The sequence below is a fragment of the Python bivittatus genome, unplaced genomic scaffold, assembly GCF_059951505.1.
Source record: "Python bivittatus isolate LINGU-HERP-01145 unplaced genomic scaffold, Pbiv_v1 ctg000850_np1212, whole genome shotgun sequence".
Classification (NCBI taxonomy): Eukaryota; Metazoa; Chordata; class Lepidosauria; order Squamata; family Pythonidae; genus Python; species Python bivittatus.
Window position 1 is genome coordinate 58,252,893 of NW_028277112.1, and position 23,505 is coordinate 58,276,397.

At 41.7% G+C, this 23,505-nt stretch overlaps 1 protein-coding gene across 3 annotated transcripts in view; it reads left to right on the forward strand.

The window, feature by feature from the left end:
• Positions 1–23,505, forward strand: part of PLPPR1 (phospholipid phosphatase related 1) — a 159,768-nt gene that overhangs the window by 124,124 nt on the left and 12,139 nt on the right. For all 3 annotated transcript variants that reach the window (XM_025164326.2, XM_007424596.3, XM_025164328.2), the window contains 3 exons: positions 8,875–9,063; positions 14,400–14,532; positions 20,271–20,521. In XM_025164326.2, coding sequence (XP_025020094.1) covers positions 8,875–9,063; positions 14,400–14,532; positions 20,271–20,521 — 573 coding nt within the window. The remainder of the gene's footprint in view (positions 1–8,874; positions 9,064–14,399; positions 14,533–20,270; positions 20,522–23,505) is intronic.

Here is a 23,505-nt window from a genome sequence, read left to right on the forward strand (position 1 = left end):
TCACTTGAATTTAAGTCAGTGTTTTCCTATGCCTATCTGCTTGCCTACCTGCCTGACTGTATATAGGTAAAGAAGAGATGACTAACCAAATCTAACCTATCACAGAGCACTGCCTTTCTTATGAAGCTACATTAAAACCTTTTTACATTTAGGAAAAGGCTCGCTTGGCAGCAGTAATGCAAAACACACTTGGAGACCCTTCCGATAATCTGTGTACCGTGGTTCATATTTAAATTATAAATCAAATTGATCTTTATTCCATAGCAAATACAAAGGCCTTAAAAGTAGGAGTTTTTAAAGTTTAAAAGTTAGGTAAGAACATCTGTATATAGGGTTAACTGGTGGTTTTCCTGGAAATATGGCGATATAGTCAGGTAATGAATAATAAGGTAAGGTTTATCAAGCCTTAGTCTTAAAGAATATCACATGTAGTATAAAAGATACTGTATAGCATGCAAAAAAGGGTTTTGCTCCTGAGCTCTGCTTCTTAGAAGTCTTGTTTGGGTTATAGGATGCAAAGGAAATTTGTCCCTGACTTTGTGTCTATTTACCACTCTAAGCTTTGGTTTCAAATAATCAGCAAGTGTTGCTTCATGAGAAACCATAAGCAGTTCCTGTTATGTAACATTATGCTTTAAATCAGCCTATGTGGGAGATTTGTTTAATACTGCAAGTTTATTTTTATTTTCATTTGAGGTTCTGCCATTTCATGCAAAGGGCAGATGCCACACCAATCTAGTACATATCTCGTCATCTTTGAGATAGTAGCTGGGGGAGACAGTTCTTGTCAGGTTTTTCTTTTATAAATTCATTTTCTACAAAATGGCTATTTGGCAGTTTATTGCCAGAAGCTACAAAAAATTATCTATTATTTGTCACTCTCACTTTCAGGAGGTTGTAATCTATGGGTTGAATTATGGGTTGGAGGGTGGGGGGCATGATGGGGAATCAGCTTCCAAATTAGCAGAGGGTGGGAACATGAGTGCATGTTCCTACAAAAGTAGTGGGCTATGATTACAGAAAGAGGAGGAGAAAGAAATCATCACCACCACCATATCTCCTCCAAGTCATCTCTGGTTTGTTGTCACAGGTGTTCAGTCAACAGGGTGTATATATCAGGTGTAGGGGCAAAGTATTCCTCATGTCTGGTAAACCTCAGTAGCTCTGAACTTTATTCATAGCATGCACTGGTTTGAATGATAACCCTATAAACACTCCCTAGAAATAAGAAATAACCCCATGAAACTTAGTTTTAAGTTGACGTACATAAGATTGTGCAATTAGGCTCTCTTTGCTTCTAGTTCCAAATGTCACTTTTAATCTTCCATTTTCATCAGCAAAGGACTAGGAATCCCCCAGATGCCATGCACAAGAGTCAGATTAACCACCGTGAGAAAATTAAATGAAAGTCTAGCCCTTCTTTAGGATATTAAATTATTTTGATGGAGGAAAAATGCACCACATTCTTCAAACAGCATTGTCTGCAAAAAATCTGACAAAGCATTAATGCCCCCTGCTGCATAAGCTTCTGAAGTTCTGCAGAAGCTTATGCAGGTTTAAATAGAAACATGGATCAGTGAAGCTCAAGGACTAGCTAATATTCAGCTCTTAAACTCTAGGGCTTCTTTTCTTTTTCCTTTTAATTAAACTGAGGGGAAAAGTACTCTGCAGTGAGATTTAAAGGATACGTTTTAAGGGAATTATTACAGGAAATCCAGAGCCTTGCTTAAGGAAAAAAAAAATCAATTTGATATTTTGATTTTATGCTTGCTAAATTCTGAAGAACCAATCATTGCTTGTTTCTACTCCTCAGCGAATTTTGGGAGAATCCTTGCTGGAACTAAATCCCATCTCTGCAGTGGACTGGACCCAATTTGAATATGTATACACAAGTACTTTTCTCTGATGAAACATTCTTGCAAATTGTTTTGTAAACCTTGAATTAGCTTAATAAAACTATATAGCTATGGTTTAGTGTCATGTATGGAACTAGCCAGCGACAACCTATTCAGCAGAGGGTTAAACAATTTCAGTTTAGGGTGATGTTTATACACAAGTTTGTCTGTGGGTGACAAAATAGACGGTCCCACAGAAGCATACCATCCCTTTTGGCTCAGGTTCAGCTATAGCCAAAGTCATTCTGCTTCTTTTTCAGTTCAGGCCTATGAAGGTTAAATAACCAGATCAGCACATATGATCAGCTGGTTCAGTTCAGCTTCTATAAGAATAAGCATATTTTTTTAATCAAGATCAGTTGCACAGGGTAGTGAAACCGCTAATAAGTCTAAAACGGTTGCAGCTAAAGCTCTGTGTGAGCATTTGTCTGTGCGCATGGACAGTTAAAATGGGGAGATGAAGTAGGTAAGCCCTGCCTCATCCAGACTTTCTCCCTTCCTAGTTTCACAAAAGCCTGAAAAGGATTATGTAAGTGAAGTTTGGCCAAATGCAGATTGAGTTCTCATGTGATTGTGTCATTTGACAAACATCTAATTCACAGGAGCTTGGTATATACCTTCAGAATAATGTGCTAATGCTATATTTCAGTTTTTCTCTTTTCATCAAAATCCAAGGAAGTTCTAAATTGGAGCTTGATGTCTATATTAGATTGAAGGAAGCCAAATAAATTGGAGCTTAGTTCACACAAGCAAATTGCTTTTGATAAGTTGATAAACATATGAGGAAATAATGATTCCATTGTGCTGGATGGGACTACGCTCTTGGATTCATCTCTGACCCTTGATGCTTATTGAAAATTCAGCTCACTTTCATTGGGTTACCACTTTCACATGACAGCTGATCATCCTTTCCCTTAAGGCAGGGCTGTCTTTGGCTTTTCTTAATCCTTTGGACAGGTCTTGGGCTGACACTTGGTGTGTGGTCTAGAATGGGTTTCCTGGACAACCCACCTGGAATCTTCTCCCCACTCAGCATCTAAATACTTAGGGGCAACTACTGCTACTCTTTCTGATGGCTGAGCTCACACAATATGCTTCACCACATTTGGACTTAGTGTGTTGTTCAATTAAAACATGGTTAAGCAAAGGCTGCATAAACCCAGATTTTCTGTCTTCATGCAGTTGCCTTCAGTTTTTCTTCCCTAAGGATCAGGACCATACCTCTCTCTCTTTCTAGTTGTAACACCGCCTTCTCTGGCTAAACTGCATATTCCTGGAGATGGTAAGATCAGACAGCCAACTGTCTGGTTTGGAACTGCTCCCAATCTGGCCTAGCAAAGAAGGGAGAGGAAGGTGAGGTTACAATAGGCATTCAAGTGAAAAAACGTTCTTCAAGCTTTTTTTTCACAAGGAGGCAGTGTGGCTCTTTTCATCATTTCTGTTTTACAGTATTCCTGAGAAGTGCTGCTCTACCGTGTTGTGTTTTTGTTTTTACGTGACACTGCCTTTATAGTGGCAGGAGGTGGGAATCTGTATCATTTCCATTTAATGTAGGCATTCTCAATGCATAACGGTCCCATTGTGAGGGAGCAAAGATATATTTTGTCTGTTTGTATTTTTCATGGCATATAACGTTATAAAAATGTGATAGCAAAGTAATATTGCTTTGAGATAATGAAAGGAGTGGGAAACCTCTGATTTTAGGTTGTCTCCTCTTGAACTGAAATGAACACCCAGTTGACCACCATTCATTACTTCATATTGAATGGATGATTGTGGTTCCCATCCATTACCTCCTGTTATGAACTTTTGGGGAATCTGAAGGAATTTGGGTAATGTGAAGGATGAAAGGGCACAGATTGCTATAAAGTTGTTTTATTTGATTGTTTTGGTCTATGGCATATTTTAATTAGAAACTCAGGATACACACTTTTGCCTACAGACACATACACAGATGTTGTGACTTGTTATTATACCTTTGTCAGCATGTTGATCATCTTCAGGAATGTTCATGCATAGACGTCCTTTTGCAGATCTCTGTGGTTGATGTCTCAGAGAACTTGACATTGTGGGAAGCCAGAAATTTCAGCCTCCTTTTCTGCTCCATGTATTAGCTTTAAATCTGAAAGATATCCATAGGTAAAACAGTTCTTATTGCTTCAAAGGTGTGAACTTCCTCAGTTGAAAATAATTGCATTGAAACTAGCTTTTTTATGCAAATGGATTATTATTTATCTCTGAAATATGCATTCCATATTTATTGTACTTTAAATTATAAACAAATATGAATATGCTTAGCTTAAAGTGCAGAATATTTAGGATCAGGATGAGATACTCCAAATGTATTGGAACAGCATGGGCGTTCTTCAGGATCTGTGGTTATATGGATGGAAGATGGGTCTTTTTCCATCATATATATATTTATGTAATTGTAAATTTTAGAAGTAGAATTACTGTAAGCCAAAATAATATAGTGTGGAACAGTCTATTGACTCTCAAAACAATAACATTATTGCAATACAAAAAGAATTAGATAGCAGAACTAAGTCTTATTTGGGATATGAAAAGAGACAAATCTCTAACGACGATTAGGGCATAAACTATTTAGCATAGGAGTGCCATGCCAGAATTTTAGGTATTAGACGATGAAGGCATTTGGGACAGAACTAGGGCCTAATACATTCTGGTGACTTTATTCCCAAGCGCTCAATAGACAATCATTGTGTTATCTGAACAAAGTCCTGGTGTGTTGTATGGCCATCTCACACAGTTGGAGCCAGGGTTACAAAAGTCTCAATGATCACTGGAGGGCAGCAAGAAAAAGAAAAATTCTGCATCTTTTTGCTGCCATCAAGTGGTTATCTGGATTTTTGCAGACCAAATCTAGTAACCCTAGCGAAGAGGCCTAGTTTATAGCCTCTTAGAATTAGAATATTGGAAGAAGTCATTTAGATGTTGGGTCCCAACTCTCTGCTCAATGCACAAATTCAGTTGAAGCATCCTAGACAGATGGCTTTCTAGCTTCTTCCTGAACACATCTAATGAAGGAGAGCCCACCACCACTCTGCGTACTGCGTTTCACTGTCAAACTTATTTTACTATTAGGAAGGTTTTTCTAAAATTCAGTTGGAATCTGCCTTCTTGTAATATATATCCATTACTTCATGTCCTGCACTCTGGTGAGAGAAGATACACATTGACCTAAGTGAGATCCTTTCACTTTCAGATGTTTAAAGCTGTTATCCTCTCCCCCTCATCTGTCTTTTCTCAATCATACCCAGCTTCATGGGACTTTCTAGTCTTCTGATCATCCTCACTACCCTTCCCTGAACTTACACCAGCTTCTCTGAATCCATTTTAAAATGTACTGCCAAGAGCTGAACCCAGCACTCAAAGTGGAAGTTGATTAATACAGAATAGAATGCGAAGGGCTCTGGTTTGGACTCTAGTTCTGTGCAGAGTGAGGAAGGTGACCTTAACAGAGATATGCAAGCTCAGTTGCCAAGGCAACAAGGGGTAAAACATTGCCTAAGTCCACAATGTCCAGATAACATTTTGAAACATCTCAGGCAGATGCCTCCCTAATTTACTGGAGCATAAGAAGAAGGAGGAAATACAGCAAAATCAGACTTGCAGGATTCTGTTATTATAGCCAATCTCAATTAAAGTAGTTATAGCCTTACTGTGGAGTTGATTTTCTGGTCTGGTCTACCTAGAGGGGCTGACAAGTTCCTCATGGTGGGAGGTAGAAGATTTCACAAAATTCTCATTAGGCAAGTCCAGTATATCGTATTTGTCTAGAGAGCCCAAGGTTTGTTCCACTATTAGTTCATGTTTGGCAACACTAAAATATTCTGTCCTTTTTCATGGTCATTTCCCCCCAGTGTTCGGTCTTCTACTTCTCAACTAAGTCTTCCACATTGGTTAGTATGTCAAGTCAAAGAAAGCTGCTCCTCTTGTACTTTCTTCTGCTGTCTGAAGGAGAAAGTTGTCAGTAAGTCAAATATGGCTGTGAGAGCTGGACCATAAAGAAGGCCGAGTGCCGAAGAATTGATGCCTTTGAGCTGTGGTGCTGGAGAAGACTCTTAAGAGTCCCCTGGACTGCTAGGAGGTCAAACCAGTAAATCTTAAAGGAAATCAACCCTGATTGCTCATTGGAAGGATCGATAATGAAGCTCAAGCTCAGATACTCTGGTCACCTAATGCAAAGAGAGGACTCTTTGGGACCCTAATGCTGGGAAAGATTGAAGGCAAGAGGAGAAGGGGATGGCAGAGGATGAGATGGTTAGATAGCATCACTGAAGCAATGAGCATGAAAGTGAGCAAAGTCAGGGAGGCAGTGAAGGACAGGAAGGCCTGGCGCGATATGGTTCATGGGGTCACGAAGAGTCGGACACGACTTAACGACTGAACAACAACAACAACAAGTTAGGAATTTCCTGGAATGATTATGCTTGGCAGAGTTGTCTCCAAACAGATGTCAGATGTAACATTTCCCATCAGTATGGCTTCACACCTCTGAGAAATCTGCATTTTGCTTTTGGAAGGCTATCCATATCTTCTCTTCGGTTGGGAAGACAATAATAGACATCAGCAGTATACTCTGTCATTTGTGTCTTCATTACGTTAACCCTGAGCCTCTCCATGGCACTGCCAAGTTCATTCATTTGGATTTCTGAGCAACTCCTCCCTTCCTGTTGCTTCCCTTCTTCCATTGCTATATTGACTGCTATATTCCAGTCAAGGCACCAGATCTCCATTACACCTGTTAAACCTTGTTTTCTATACTAAGAGGTTAACTTCATGTTGATTATTTATTAAATGTATGTTTCACCTTTTCTCTAAGAGCTCAAGGCAGCATACATACTCATTCCCTGATTTCCCACCCAGTAACAATCCTGTAACGTAGGTTGGGCTGAAAGAGGGTATGAAACCCAAAGCCAAAGTGGGTTTCCCTAACTGACGGTCAGATGGCCTTGAATCTGGGTCTTCCCAGTGTCAGCCCAGTGCCTTATTTACTACACCACATTGTCCACCCCCCCCACCCCATTCTGAGCATTAGTATAGGCACTGAAGCCCATGAACTTTATGAGCCAGAATTCTTTCGTTTCTTTTTGGTAGTTCAGGAAGTCCCGTTTCAGCAATATACCCATTTTCTACATTGCAAAAATCTTTACATCAAAGTTTAATTTTCCATTCCCTGCAGAATTTGGTTTAAAGCTTTCCTGACTTCACTGTACTTTGGCTAACCACATTTTTATCTGTCCTTGTGAGTTGCAACACATGTCATGCCAGCAGTCCATCATCTAGATCAGCCTGCGCAACATATGGTCCGCAGGCCATGTGCGGCCCGCCAAGCAGCCTTGTGCGGCCCGCTACCACTTTTAAAAATTCAATACATTTGCCACTGCCACCCCAAAAGACAAGCTGCTGAGCACCTCCACTGCCTCCAGGGCTCACCAATGCCGTCAGCTCCAGCACTGCCACTACTGGAGCCATCAAATGCTGTCGATGCTGTCAGCTCCAGCACTGCCACAGTCATCGAACAGCTGATCAGCACACCAGGTATTCCTTTGCAGCCCACAGTTACTTTTAATTTATCAATGTGACCCTTTCCCTTTTATAATTTGTGCAGGCCTGATTTAGCAGCTCGGACTGCTGTCCTAGAAACAAAACTCTCAAGTCAACAGTTGTTGACTTTCAGCATTCTTTTCCCTTTCTGGTCTTCTTTCACGGATTGGGAGAACGGATGGAAATTCCATCGGAGCACCCAAAATCTTGAGCTTCCTTTTTACGTTTTCAGAGTGTGATGATGCAGTTGTTCTTTGCAGTATCGTTTATCCCTGCACGCATAGGCAAGGAGTATTTGTCAGTGGAACTAATTCCTGAATTTTTTTTCTGAATCAGATTGACTTTGAGTGAGCCTTGCATTACTAATATTGCCTGCCAGCAGCTTTCTAGAGATTGGATAGGGAGAAAGGAAATTCTGGGATTCCAAGTGGGATTAAATTCACCACTTTCAACCTGATACTTTGAACTCTTTTAAGGATTATTTCACTAATTATGTATGCATGTTAATGATTTGTGCCACTTTTAATTTATTTACTATATTGTTAATTTTATCATCCTACCTGGATGGAAAGGGAGGACAAAAATCAAATACATTAAACAATCAAACAAAAAAAAAATTATCCAGAAATAAGGCATAATACGTTCCATTTTTGCGGGGGGGGGGGGGAGGGAATAGCTTGGCTTATTTCCAAACCAAATTTGCTGGAATATCTCAAATGTCCTTCTTAGGCCTGTTTCAATCAGAATTATAAAGGTACGGAATACTGAATACAACAGTAGGATGCATCACCCAAAAAAGAATACAAACACTGAAATATGGAATGTGGAGTATTCTGATGGAAGCTAGAGAGCTAAAAATAGGAAGTAGGTGGAGAGAGAACAGCAGCGGATTGTCGATGTCACTGTTTTGCATCCCTTCTTAGTGAAACTCCTTGGCTACGTTACTATGCATCCTCCAGAGTAAATCTCACTTGATTTTTTCTAAGGCTTCTTTTCCATCATATGTTGCTTTCCTTGGCCTTTGGGGGTGGGGAGTGTTTATTTCAGACCAGCTTTCTTCACTGGTAGGGTGTATGCCCTGTTCAGGTCTGCGCCATTCCATTAGCATTGATCCACGCTGCCAGTGACAACTACATGCCTTTGGGCTAAGTCAGGGCTGTACCTCCTGTCCTTTTGTGAGGCACCCTGTAGTCCCAGTTTGTTTGAAAACTTTCCCTGGGAGAAGAAGGGGGAGTTACCTTGAGATTTATGTCAGAATTGTTCCAGAGGGCAGACCTTCCTCTGAGCACATTCCCGCACTGGGCATTGCTGTTGGAATAGTGGCAGCGATAATGGAGGGTGGCATTTGTCAGAGGCGTAAGTGCTGAGCAGCTGCTAATGTCTCGGTGTCACCATGCTGTATTTTCAGCTTGTCATTATGGCTGGGACGGTCTTGCTCGCCTACTACTTTGAGTGCACAGACACTTTCCAGGTGCATATTCAAGGCTTCTTCTGCCAAGACAGCAATTTGATGAAACCGTATCCAGGAACAGAGGATGAAAGCTTCATTTCCCCTCTTGTCCTCTACTGTGTACTGGCTGCAACCCCAACAGCAATTGTAAGTAGATTAAATATATATATATATGTATATGTATATATATTTTAAAAATTCTTTGACTATTTGATTGTTGATTGCTGACTTGCCAGAGAAGAAATTTGATTTCCCTTTCCACCCCCATCATTTTTATCTAACTCTAACTCTGTAAATGTCAATATAGTCACCAGGAGTCCAGCAAACTTCAAGGCATCTTTTGTTTTTTTTAACGGACAGGCTTTCGCCAGACATTGGCACATTATCAAAATCCTTTTGGGTATTAATTATCCCTCTAATCAATTAATTAATTAATTAATGCATGTGATTTCACAGGAAGACAAAACACCGCGTTACGTATTTCTCAAATGAAGTGCAACGGCTAAATGTTTCTCCCTGGACAAGCAGTTTGACACATTTGGATCAAACACAATACTTCGATATAAATGATTGGTGCTAGAATTTATCACCACGACTTCTCTGGGAGTTGACTAAATAAACCATGCTTTCAATAAAAGCAAATTGAGAATCTTGCAGGGTGTATGAGATTTCACATGCTGAAGCTAAAACCGACTGCTCTAAGAGGAATTTATCTCAGCTGAGCAGTGCTTGTGAAGGGATAGAAAAACGTTCCCTTCGCAAATCCAATGTCAGTTTTCCCTACCCTTTCCTGCATAATTCCCATGCAAAATAATGCATAAGACTGCCATAAGTCCAAGAAAGCCATTGATTAGGAGATAAACGCCAAACATGTCCTGATTGCTTTCTTTTCATGGTAGACATTGACTTCTTTGTGCTACAAAGCAAATAGATTCAGCCACCAGTTTAATTTAAAATGCTGCTTCAAATGAGCTTCTGAGACTTGTTTGTCTAGTTTTCTTTTGTGCAACCTGGCTTGTTTTTCCTTCCCACCAGAATATGTTTACACCTGTTTTCAATTTCTTAAGTTCATTGCAAATGAGATTCCACTGAAGGATAATGAACAACCTATATTAAGCACATCCAACTGGATGAACTATGCCCATATAGGGTAGAGTCAGGGTGCATATTTTTTAGCTTCTTACTCAAATTCACAAGTCTTAAAACAGCATCCTTACAGGATGTACACAGCTGTGCACAGTATGAATGGCTAATAGTAGCAGTGTCACAAACATACTTTATGCCACCCACGTTTCCAGAAAAGTTTTTTAATGGCGTCTCTTTTTTTCAAAGAAATGATTCAAAATAAAATTTTTAAAAAGTACTGAACTAATCTACAGGTCAAATATTCAGGCTGCACTTTTTAAAAGGTTAAACGGAATGGCTCAGATGGGTATATCTGTTGAATGTATTGCAAAAGGGATTGAAGGCTAGAGGGGAAAAGGTATTGTGAGTTTTTAAAGATGCATTTACAGACACAAGTGTACATGCTGCTAGAAAGAGAGGCCTTTTTAAAGGAAAAAATATGGAAAGATATTTGAGCGGTGTTCATCTGCCATCCGCATTCACCCATTGTATGTTTAACAGGGATGACCAGCCATACTCCCTCTATGCCAGTTCATGTTGGGCAGGCCCTAACAGCTACAGAAAAAGAGTAAATGCATATTATTGTACATCTCTAGAATTCTTCCACATGCAGTAAAACCCTAGCTAATTAAGGTTCCCCATCCTATGTAAATGTATTGAGATATATGTAGGTTCCCTTGACACTAATGCTAAACACACAGCCCCAGGGGATATGACTAGTCTGTGCTTGGGGAAATAACAGTGGGAGGTTCAATTCTCTTAACATTTTTGTGCATAAATGCAGTGCATGGAATTATTCAGCTGAATCCTCCTTTGCCAAGCTACACCTCATGCACCTAAAGTGTAACAATGAAGGAATTTCCATGTACAGTAGTATGGAATCACTGTACAGTAGATACAAAATGATCAAAATCCCCATTTCAGGGATTTGTTATTTGCAGTCCACATTTCTTCAGAGTAGCTTAGATCACCACATATGGAAGGTAATTAATGCATTGCATGTTAATTCATTCACCCCCTCACTTGGAATATTTATTTGTAGTTCTTTGGTCCAATAGAAACATGCTTCCTTTACCTGCTAATTTTCTGTCCAGTGGTTGAAGCCAAGTTAATGGTAGAACAGGAGCTGATAGTCACACGGTTGATGGTGAAAGCCAAAGTGTGTGTCTCTACTGCTCTGTAGTCCAGGCAACTGATAGTAGGAACTTGTTATTGAATATGGCAAGCACAGTCAAAGCAGGTTATGCACACCTTTTACTTCTCTGGCTGAGGGATGGGCCATGTTAGTCTTCCCTTGCCATGATGTTCTACCTGGAAGGCAAGGGTGCCACCACCCAATGGCATGTTAGTCCTCTGTCTAGCCACAGAGGGCAGAATTTGCTTTACTTTAACACAGCAGTGCCTGATCCCTTAAAGTTCAGGGCAGTGTGTTATTTGTTGTACTACATATGCCCACAACACCTTCCTTGAACTTCCATTGGAGGAGTTAGAACCATTTTTAAGTTTCCTTATACAAAGTGATCTGCTCTGTCCATATACATGCATGGGGCAATTCATGTAGATATGTGTATCTTGGAGTGTACCCAAGCCTTTGTCTGTGAATGCATGTCTGCAGATCTCAAGATCACAAAAGGAGGGCTCCAGTGTTGATAGAAACTTTAATAGCAGAGAGGGAGATACCATTTTTTTTTTCCTGGGCAGGCATTTTGCTAGACTAGCAGCAGAAAGAGATATGTCAGTTTCTCTTCTGTTCCAAAGTAAGGGCAGATCACGGAGGTTTGTTTGTTGGTTTGTTAGATATATATCCCACCCACAGAAGCTCAAGGCAGTGCACACAGCACTCCTTCCTCCTGTTCCCCACTTTGTGGTAGGTTGAGCTGTGAGAGACTGACTGGCCTAGAGTTACCCAGTGCGTTTCTGAGGCTGGGGGTGAATTAGAATCTGGGTCTCCCTGATGCCAGTACTACGCCTTATGGTTACACCACACTAGCTCTCCTGGATAACCTTACTTATAAATAGAAATTCTTAATGCCACTGCTACGATCTAACTGGTAGATTATTATATTTCCATCAATACCAGCAGTAGTTGTGCTTCTTGAAAATAATATGTGGCCAAACTGGTTGAGCTGCAGAGATTCAAGGGATGAAGAAAGGATCAGGTGAGGGATATGTCCTGCTTGCCAGCTAATACTTTGTATATCATTATGAAAGCTAATGTGGTTTAGTGGTTAAAATGTTGGACTAGGAAGTGGGACTAGTCTACCCTTGGCCATGGAACCTCACTGGGTGACTTTGCTAGTTCTCTCTAGCAGGTTGTTGTAGGGAAAAATTGGCAGAGAGAGAGAGATGTGTATACCACGTGAATCTCATGAATGAAAGACAAGGTATCAGTCTAAATAAATAGTAGCCTATAGATTCTGAGAGAGCAACAGTTAGGAATTGATGGTACATCTGATTAGAAGGGGGAGAGGTTACTAGAAGAGACGATAAGGCACAGACAAGGTAGAGAAATGGACAATTCATTAAAGTCAGAATCTAGTGAAACGTAATCATTCCTATATATGTTTATTTGGTGGTCGGTTTCTTTGAGACTTCCTCTTGCGCATCTGTTGGGAACTTTAGCAACAGACCACCCAGCAGCATCACTACGTCTGGAAATCACACAAAAGTCAGCTGGGTGGTATCTTTCTGAGGCCTCCAACTGCAGGCAGCACAAATGGGAAAAGTGTATTTCTGTGTCTGCCTTGAGGGTACTCTAGTTGTGGAATGTCCCTTCCCAGATGGAAAAAAATCAGTGATCATTATGAAAAACCAAGTCCTGCTCTGTGTCTGCACCATTACTCCACTGATGTGCACTCAGATGGATAATAATAATGGTAAAGATCCTGAAAAGAATGGGAAACATTAGGGGAGGAGGGGACAGAGCTTTTTTAAAAAGAGAGAGAGAGAGAGAGAAACCTGGGAAGACAAAGAGAGGCATTGATACAAAAAGCCCTACTGATAGAAATGTAGCCAAGAGGGACAAGTAGCAATAAAAACAGAAATACAAAGTCTTCAAAAGAAAGTACCTTAATTTCTTGTCCACAATGTATGTTTATTCCATAATAAATTTGATAGCCTCTATAAGTTTCACAAGGCTTATTTATTGTCATTTTTACTCCTCGTACAGATGCTCTGTGTTCCCTATCCTGCCAATCCTATTCTGTAGTTCTTCCTGGAATCCAACTGAGATCCAGCACCACACAAATTAAAAAAGGAAATAGTCTAGTGGATTAATTATGAAAAAAATTGAAAATTATAGCATTCATTTTCCCCCTACCACTTTGTTCTTGGGCTCTGTTGATATACTGATTGTATTAACAACAACAACAAAAAATCTTTTAAAGAATCAAGTTGTGTTACTCCCAACTGGAGGTGATTAGTAAAATATAAGATAGATTTAGTTGCTGTGAGTGGAGAATCATCAGGCATATACCTCCCCTTACTTCAGCAAGTGGGGTTTGGAGAACTCACATTTGTTTTGGTTGCATTTCTTTACTTACTTATTTTTAAATTTCTGCTTTTAGACATTTAATAACCTTTGGAGAATTAAAGACTCAGTCTGTTACTTCTAATGTAAACCAGTGAATTGTAGTAACTGTTAGGTACCATATTTATCAGTGTATAACATGCACTTTTTTCCTTAAAATTTGGGGCTGAAATCCTAGCTGTGTGTTATACGCCGATACTCAAGCGGCAGGGCTGGGAGAGTGGAGCCTTCATCTGAGCCAGGGCTGTAACCGGAGCAGCTCTGCAGAGCAGTGCGAGCACCTGAGCTCACTCGCCCACTGTTCACCTCCTGCTCTGCGGCGCTCAGATGCTCACGTGAGCGATGGGGAGAGCCGGCTCTCTTCGTTCAAAGAGGTGCTTTTCCTTTCGTATTACGTAGAATGAACCTATAAGTGGTATAAACATTAATAAACAAAAAGTTCAGAGCTCCCTCTATTTTGCTTCCAAGTCATTTATTTTAAATTTAAAGTTTTTTTTACTCAAACTTCCTTCTTAAAATTAAGGTGTGTGTTATACGCCTGTGCGTGTTATACGCCAGTAAATACAGTAGTTGATTAATCTCTTCATCCAGAGATGATCATCTAGAATTGAGTGAAAATTCAGTTGTAATGACCTCCGTACTGCTGCCACCAGTTGTCCCCTATCAGTGCTCTGCTCCCATAGCCAAGTTAGGTCAAGAAATGGAGGAGTAGAGTGAATTAACATCCCTTTCCAGAGAGCAGATTCCAGTCACCAAGAAGAATTCAGCAGTGATCAATACATTTGTCTTTGTGATTCTCAGCATTCCCCCTTCACCTTCCCTTTTGCAGATTTTTATTGGAGAGATATCTATGTATTTCATCAAGTCCACCAGAGAAAGTTTAATTATCCAAGAAAAAACCATTTTGACAGGAGAATGCTGTTACCTGAATCCATTACTTCGGAGAATTATTCGATTTATAGGTAAGCTATAATTAACACATTGCAAAATAAAATAAGCAAAATGTTCTCATATGTTTGTATGCACAAATCTCCCACATAAGTATCCTGGGGGGTGGGGGCAGGGTGTGTGTGAGAGGGAGAATTTACTAGCTCCAATGTCTTGTAAGTCTTTTTCTTTAGAGAGGAAGATTTTGGGGCATTTTTCTGGGACGATGTTTCACATCTAACAAATCACACTTCATAGAGCTTAGTGATACAGAAGGCTTTGTACAATTTGACTGATAGGCAGAGACAGATTCTCTCAAAGGGGAGACTTCAGTGACAAAAGAAGGGCAAAACTGCTTTCCTCTTTTCCCTTTCAGCAGGAAGAAACAAAGTTCATTGTGGAAGGGCCAACTACTAACCTGCCATTCTGATGCCTCCTTTTGGCCAACAACCATCACTTTTATTTTCCATTAGTATCCTGTAGCAGTCATGATTTTCAGTGGCTTTTGAGGGAGAAATCCCAGCTAGAGGCAGCCTCTAAAAATGGGGTACAAAAATAAAATGGTGGTTTTATCCCAGCAATAGCATAAACAGATCCAATGTAAGAGCAGTTGGCACAGCTGCATGCTCTGCTCTTGCTAGGGAACAGAGGTAGGGCTCTGGAGGAGAGGAGGAAGAGGTGGAGGAGTCAGGGGGTCCTGCTTCCATGTTCTTCCAGTGAAAATATATTCTGATCCAGCTGAAGCACTAATTCTGTGGTAGAATTTGGAGAAATTTGGATCTAGGCAGCAATCAAGTTCTTTTAATATTTCAATGGAACTCTGACTGCTATCGATCCATTGTGATTATTCCTGTGCTCTTATGAGCAAAACAAAATAATTATGCACTTTCCCCTCCAACTGATCTATGTCCAAGGAATCAGGCTTAGCACATTTCAACCATTCAGTGTTTCACGGGCTTTATCTTAATTATACCAGCAGCCTACTAGTGTTATCCCCATCTTTCAGGAGGGAACTGAGTTGAAGAATTAGTGTCTTATGTAAGGCTTTCTTGGGTGTATCCATTTTAAACGAAAATAGAACATGAGACTTCCTGGCTCATAGTGTAGCTGTTACTTCTTTCCTGAATAAGGTAATCAAAGGGAAAGCTAAGACACTGCTTAGGAGAAATAAAAAACAGATATTCTTTAAAAATATGTATTTTAAGCAACCTCTGTTGCATTGATGAGAGGTAAAGAGACCAGGAAATGTTTTCACTGTGCTGCTGAAGTCCAAACTAATCAGATAATCTTACCTGCAGGACTTCTGCTAAAAGCACTTCTGCAGTGCCTGTGTGGCTAAATATTTATTATTGGCTGACATGCTTTTCAGCAGCTTCTGCTTCACTTAGTGTTGGTTCCAAGGTTTTTCTCTTTCTGTCTGCCTTCTTTATTTTCTTCTAGTTAGAAGATTAGATAGGCTGGGCTAAATGTGAAAGTTGCATCAGTTTAAATGATTTATGTCTGTGTACAGGTGGTCCTCGACTTAACGACCATTCATTCAGCGACTGTTTGAAATTATCACAGTGCTGAAAAAATGGACTTACAACCAGTGTCCAAAGTTACAGCTATTGCAACTAGCCCCACCTGCCTATTTCCCCCCAATCTATATGCCCTTTTGGCTGCTCTGCAGTGTGGTGATCGGTGGCGGCAGTGCTAGAGCTGGGGCTGAGGTAGAGGCCCAGGGTCTCAGCCAGTCTCAGTCAGCTGCCACTGCCACAGTCTCAGCCAGCTGCCACTGCTCCCAGGCCTCTACTTCAGCCCTAGCACCACTGCTCCCACTGAGAAATGCTGTCTCAAGCCCCACACTGCAGCCATCCACCCCAGCACCATTGTGCAAAGCCCCAGTTGCCCCCACTGCCCTGTGTTCCACAGGCTCTGCCGCACCCAGCTGACCTTTGCCATTTTCCTCCACTACTGATGAGGTGCACCCAGCCTGACCCTTCTGTATGCAAGGCAGTTGCTGGCCATGCCAGGCCTTCTTCTCAAGGCTGCTTGTGACATTGTCCAAGCCACTTGTGCCATTCCTTCTCCAAATCACGCACCCCATTTTTGCAATCCTTTGGAAACCTTCTGATCTTCCCTAGGTCTTGTGAGAACAAGTGCACTATTTGAGGAATGGCAGGAGCCCCGTTCTCACAGAGCTTCAGAAGACCTCATTGTCCAAATCGCACACTCTGTTCCTTCTCCAAATAGCATGCCCATTCTTACAAGACCTGGAGAAGACCAGGTTTCCAAAGGATTGTGAGAAGGGGGCACAAGATTTGGAGAAGGAATGGGGCATGCGGCTTGGAGAACAGTGTGAGCAGCCTCAGGAAGAAGGTCTGGCACAGCCAGCAGCTCCCTCACATACAGTAGGATCAGGCTGGGTGCATCTCGCCAGTAGCGGGAAAAAAACAATGAAGGTCAGCTGGGTGCAGCAGAGCCTGTGGAGTGCAGAGTGTCAGGGGCAACTGGGACTTTGTGCAGTGGTGCTGGGCTGGCCGGCTGCAGTGTGGGGCTTGAGGCGGCATTTCTCAATGGCAGCGATGGTGCTGGGGCTGAAGTAGAGGCCTCGGGGTGGTGGCAGCTGGCTGAGACTGCTGAAGGCCCTGGACCTCTATTTCAGCTCCAGCACCATTGCTGCCACTGCCAAGTGCCACTGTGCAAGGCAAAAAGACGTAGATCGCAGGGAGATAGGTGGGTGGGGGAAGTTGCAGCACCCCTGCAGTTGGTAAGTGCTGCTGGGCTGGGGTGGCTAATGCTTCCAGGGGCAGCTGTGACTTTGCACTGCACTACAGCACTTCCCCAACTCACATGCAGCCTGTACCAGGCCTCCCAAGTCCTCCCCCACCCCCTTGTGGCACCCCCATGTTCCTTACCTGGGGCTCTCTCTGGTTAATGACCCATGATTCTCAGTTAACAACAGCAACCGGGAGTGCTGAGATTGTGGTTCCTAAGCGATTTGGTCACATGATGTCTCACTTTATGACCACATTGCTTAGTGATGGAAATTCTGGTCCTAATTGCCATTCTAAATCAAGGACTACCTGTATAAGCTTCTGAAATACTGTAATTCTTAGATGGAAAACACTTTCTTTATGTGGATCAGTTTTTATAGGCAGGACTTCCTGGTAATGCAGATTTAAGCATAACAACATCTGATGTGACTAAACAAGATTGGTTGTTTCTCAGTTGAGGTCTATCCGTTATTACTCTGATAATAAAAGAATACAAAACAAAATTTGAAGAAGCTCAGCTGGGTGATCTTGAAATGTGATCTTGCACCTGCTTAGAAGTTGGATGAGAAACCATGAAGGCTGGGAGAAGAAATCAAAAGAAACCACTTCCATATTGTTGCCAAAGAAAACTACATGGTTATATCCAGGCAGTCCCCAGGAGCCCAGCTTGACACCATGGAGTCATTACTGTACTATTAGAAATTAGTACAATATAATTCATATTATAATTTAAATCAGCAATGGACTTGGAAACCTCTAGGCCTCCAGATATAGTTCTCATCAGCAACAGCTAGTATGGCTTATAGTTAGGAATGATGTGCATTAACATTTGAAAAATTGATGTCTGAAATTCTGGAAAGCCACAAGTTTTGACTATATCGAGCTTGGTTCACATTTTGGCAACTTTATATGGTCTAAGATTTAGATAATTAGCTACCATTAATAGCAATATTGAAATCCTAGCATTTCAAATACAGGTAGTCCTCATTTAACAACCACAATTGGGACCAGCAACTTGGTCATTAAGTGAAGTGGTCACTAAGTGAAAAATCACTTGACCATGACTGTGCTTACAATTTTACTTCACTTTTACAGCACCAAAAGAATACAACCCCAAATGGCAGGGAAGGTTTCCAGAACTCGATGCACTAGAAAGCCAGATAAAAGGGTGAATCTTATAGCCCTTTTTCCCAACTCCCTGCCCTTTGGAATGCTCACACTGGTGCTGGGATAATTAGTAAGAAGAGAATTGATGTTTGTATCTACATTCATTGGAGACGAAGGGATTACAAGAGAGTAAACAGGCACACAATGGGGAATACACATTGAAAGGAATGCACTAGCACTGGCTGTTGCCTAGTAAAGTGAGTCACTTAGGAGGCAAACAAAAGCCTTTAGTGTGAAACTGATTAGTCTTGTCAATTTCAGGCAGCAGTTGCCAGCCCCTGAGGGTTCTAATCAACTAATTAAGGTCACAGAGCTGAGCTTGTTGACTTGCAGTTAGCACATTTTAGGGAAGTGCTGTGCTGCAGAGAAAAGCAGTTCAGGAGGAGATAGCTTGTTTAGGCAATCTCTCCATTCTGCAGGGGGGTGGGGGGAGAAACAAGACAGGTACAGGACAACAGGTATTAACTGACTGTAACGAGGAACACATGACTGAGAGACTGTGCAATGTGGGCATTGATCCCAAAGTTACTTTTTCATCACCATCATAACTGCGAACAGTCCCTGTCTGAGGCAGTTGCTAAACAAGAACTACCTGTACATTTATGCTGGATATGCCCTATTGGATAGCAGCACTTATCTGATATGGAAAGTTTAGCAAGATTGGTCATAGTTAATACTTGGAGGAGTGTAGATGGAAATCTCCATGTAAGTATGGATACAGCATGTGGCAGTACCTGATCAGCTTGTCTAAGCAGGGAACATGAATGAAAAACTATCAGGAAATACCATGGCTGTAGACTAAACTGGGAAGTTGAAAAACTTGCTGAACAAAAGGCATGATGAACTATTTCCATACTGCCATCAATAGAACTGGATGGACATGTCCACATCAGAGGGTCAAACAGGATTCAAGGGAGTCCTTACCTTAGTTTACCTTCCTCCCTCCCTCCCTCCCTCTTTCTCTTAGTATTCCTTGACTAGATGGGATATTTCTGCAATCTCTCAATTGTGGCAAAGTACCTATTAAACTGGGATTGTTGCTAATACTGACAAAAAGGTTTCACTGAGAAAACAGTGAAAGTGTTTTCTGATTTACCAATAGAGAAATGGAGATTGTATAAACTTTCCATCCCAACACACTTATCCATGCTTCATTTCATCATAGCTTATTCAGATAACCTAATGTTCTGTATTTGCATTAGATCCTAACCACTCCCCTGCTCTCATTAGTACAATTCTGAATTGATTACTTGCAGAAGACTCGCTCGATCTCTCTGTTCATTTCCCCCTACATACATTCCCATATTATGTTTCAGAACATTAATAAAAGCTGGGTTCTCATTCTTCATATGTGCTAGACAGTTGGTACACTTAACTTGCACCAAAGCCATAGCATGAACATGGCCAATGCTAGCATAAAATATCAATGGGCAACTTTGAAGGGCTCAAGTACATTTGAATGTCCCCATATCTTATACGCCTTTCTAAATTTGCAGCCTCTACACCTGTTTTAATTACATTTATCCTTATTTTTAGAGATTTCATTGCAGATCTTCATCGTATGTAGTTTGGACTTGAGCTGCTGCTGCTGCTGCTGCTGCTGCTGCTGCTGCTGCTGCTGCTTCTTCTCCTCCTCCTCCTCCTCCTCCTCCTCCTCCTCCTCCTCCTTCTTCTTCTTCTTCTTCTTCTTCTTCTTCTCTTTCTTCCTAGTCCTGTTGCAAATGTTCCTTTCCTCTTTTTTTCAGGTGGGGGAAAAGAAGCTGTTGTTGTTATTTCTTCTATGTCTATCATTTTTCAGTTCATAATAGTAATTCCATTTTTCTTGTTCTTTTACCTTTTTTTTCTCCCAGGAGTATTTGCATTTGGTCTTTTTGCCACCAACATATTTGTAAATGCTGGCCAGGTAGTGACGGGAAACTTGGCACCCTATTTCTTGACTGTCTGTAAACCCAACTACACTGGGAGTGACTGCCGAGCTCACCACCAGTTTGTTAACAATGGAAATATCTGCACTGGCGACCAAGATGTGATTGAGAAGGCAAGGAGATCTTTCCCATCCAAACAAGCTGCTTTAAGCATTTATTCAGCCTTATATGCTACAGTAAGTACATAAAGAGGTTCTACTTTTACCTGTCCTGTTCTTCATTTATCACTTCTGACTGCTTCAAGGCCCTCTCATTTCTCTTAGGACTTAAATGCAGAATCACAGAGGTCTGCCATGACACTCTTGCCGAGCTGTACCATATCACAATCAAATGACCATTGTCTTCTCCTCATTGTGCTCATGTTTATTTCTAGAGAGTGCTTGGGGAATATTCTAACACGCAATCCACAGATGGAGGCTAGAAGTGACAGAGTCCGGTAAAACAAAAAAACAAAACAAAAAACTGATTTTGCTGGTTGTAAAATATAGGCAAAGTCACTCCTAGACTATAATGGTTTATATGCTCCGTCATCTTATTTTCAAAAAGATTTTCAGGACCTCCAGAGCAAGCAGGAAAGCAGCAGCTCCCCTTTATTGCTGACCCATAGCTTCTGGTATTCACAAAAATCAAACACTTGGAAAAAAAACCTTACAGGACATCTAGTCCAACCCCATGCTTAATGTAGGGTTTGTTAAAGCATATTGGATAGATCAGATTCTGTTTGAAAATCTCCTGTGAAGGTGACAATACCATTGTATTTAATAGCTGTCAACCAGTGGAATAGATTGCCTCATGAAATGGTATTTCATGAGGCAATCAATTCCACTGGTTGACAGTGGTTAAATCTGGAAATTTCTCTTCATATCTAATCTAAACCTACTCCCAGTAGTAACCCAGCAGTTCTGGTCCTGCCCTCTGAGGCGTCACAGAATGCATCCACTCCCTTGTCTATATGTTAACCTTTTAAAAATCTGAAAGCTGCTATCATATACCCCTCAGTCAACAAAGCTAGTGGAGATGACAGTATTCCAGCTGAGTTATTTAAAATACTAAAAGATGATGGTGTTCAAGTGCTGCACTCAATATGCCAGCAAGTTTGGAAAACGCAACAGTGGCCACGGGATTGGAAAAGGTCAGTTTATGTTCCAATTCCAAAGAAGGGCAATGCCAAAGAATGCTCAAACTGTCGCACAATTGCACTCATTTCACATGCTAGCAAGGTTATGCTCAAAATCCTACAAGCTAGGCTTCAGCAATACATGAACCGAGAACTACCGGATGTACAAGCTGGGTTTCGAAGAGGCAGAGGAACTAGAGATCAAATCACCAACATTCGCTGGATCATGGAGAAAGCATGAGAGTTCCAGAAAAATATCTACTTCTGCTTCATTGACTATGCAAAAGCCTTTGATTGTGTGGATCACAACAAACTGTGGCAAATTCTTAAAGAGATGGGAGTACCAGATCACCTTACCTGTCTCCTGAGAAATCTGTATGCGGGCCAAGAAGCAACAGTTAGAACCGGTCATGGAACAACCGATTGGTTCAAAATAGGGAAAGGTGTACGACAAGGCTGTATACTGTCACCCTGCTTATTTAACCTATATGCAGAGTACATCATGAGAAATGCCAGGCTGGAAGAATCACAAGCCGGAATTAAGATTGCAGGGAGAATCATCAACAACCTCAGATATGCAGACGATACCACCCTAATGGCAGAAAGTGAAGAAGAACTAAAGAGCCTCTTGATGAGGGTGAAAGAGGAGAGTGCAAAAGCTGGCTTGAAACTCAACATTAAAAAAACTAAGATCATGGCATCTGGACCCATCAATTCCTGGCAAATAGAAGGGGTAGAAATGGAAGCAGTAACAGACTTCATTTATTTGGGCTCCAAGATCACCGCAGACGGAGACTGCAGCCATGAAATTAAAAGACGCTTGCTCCTTGGGAGGAAAGCCATGGCAAGCCTAGATAGCATATTAAAAAGCAGAGATGTCACCTTGCCGACAAAGATCCGAATAGTCAAAGCTATGGTTTTTCCAGTAGTAATGTATGGCTGTGAGAGCTGGACCATAAAGAAGGCGGAGCGCCGAAGAATTGATGCCTTTGAACTGTGGTGCTGGAGAAGACTCTTGAGAGTCCCCTGGACTGCTAGGAGGTCAAACCAGTCAATCTTAAAGGAAATCAACCCTGATTGCTCATTGGAAGGATCGATAATGAAGCTCAAGCTCAGATACTTTGGTCACCTAATGCGAAGAGAGATCTCTTTGGAGAAGACCCTGATGCTGGGAAAGATTGAAGGCAAAAGGAGAAGAGGACGGCAGAGGATGAGATGGTTAGATGGCATCACTGAAGCAATGAGCATGAAACTGAGCAAACTCAGGGAGGCAGTGAAGGACAGGAAGGCCTGGTGCAATATGGTTCATGGGGTCACGAAGAGTCGGACATGACTTAACGACTAAACAACTTATCTTCTACAAGCTAAATGTACTCTGTCCCTTGAACCTTTTTCCGCAGGACTTGGTTTCCAGTCCCCTTACCATCTTAGTAGCCACCCCTCCTCTGATCTTGCTCTCCTATCTAGACTGTGGAGCCCCGAACTGGATACAATATAGATAGTCTTCACTTAACAACCACAACTAGGACCAGAATTTAGGTCGCTAAGCCATGCGGTTGTTAAGTGAGCCATCATGTGACCACTTCACTTGGCGACCACAGTCCTGACACTCCCGGCTGCCATCTTTAAGCAAGAATTGCAGGTCATTAGGAAAGGCAACTTCCTGTTGGCTTCCCACAATCAAGTAAGTGGGGAAGCAGGCAGGAACTTGCAAGCCCCAGGCACTGCCAGTGGGGGAGGGAGCGAGGGGGTACATGGGAGGGTTGGGGTATGTGGTGCAGATCGGGTGCCCAAGGACCTCAGAACTGCTTGGATTTTCAGCCCCAGAGTGGAGAGGCTTCTGAAGCCTCTCTACTCTGGAGCTGAAAATCCTCTGTGGCTGAAAATCCTGCTTGGATTTTGGCACGGGGTGTTTGCAGCCAGTGCCCAGAGTCAAGAGGACTCTCTTTCATCTCTGGGGGCTGGCTAAAAAAGCTCTGTGCTGAAATCCAAGCAGATTTCAGCATGGAACTTTTTCAGCCAGCCCCCAGATTCGAGAGGGAG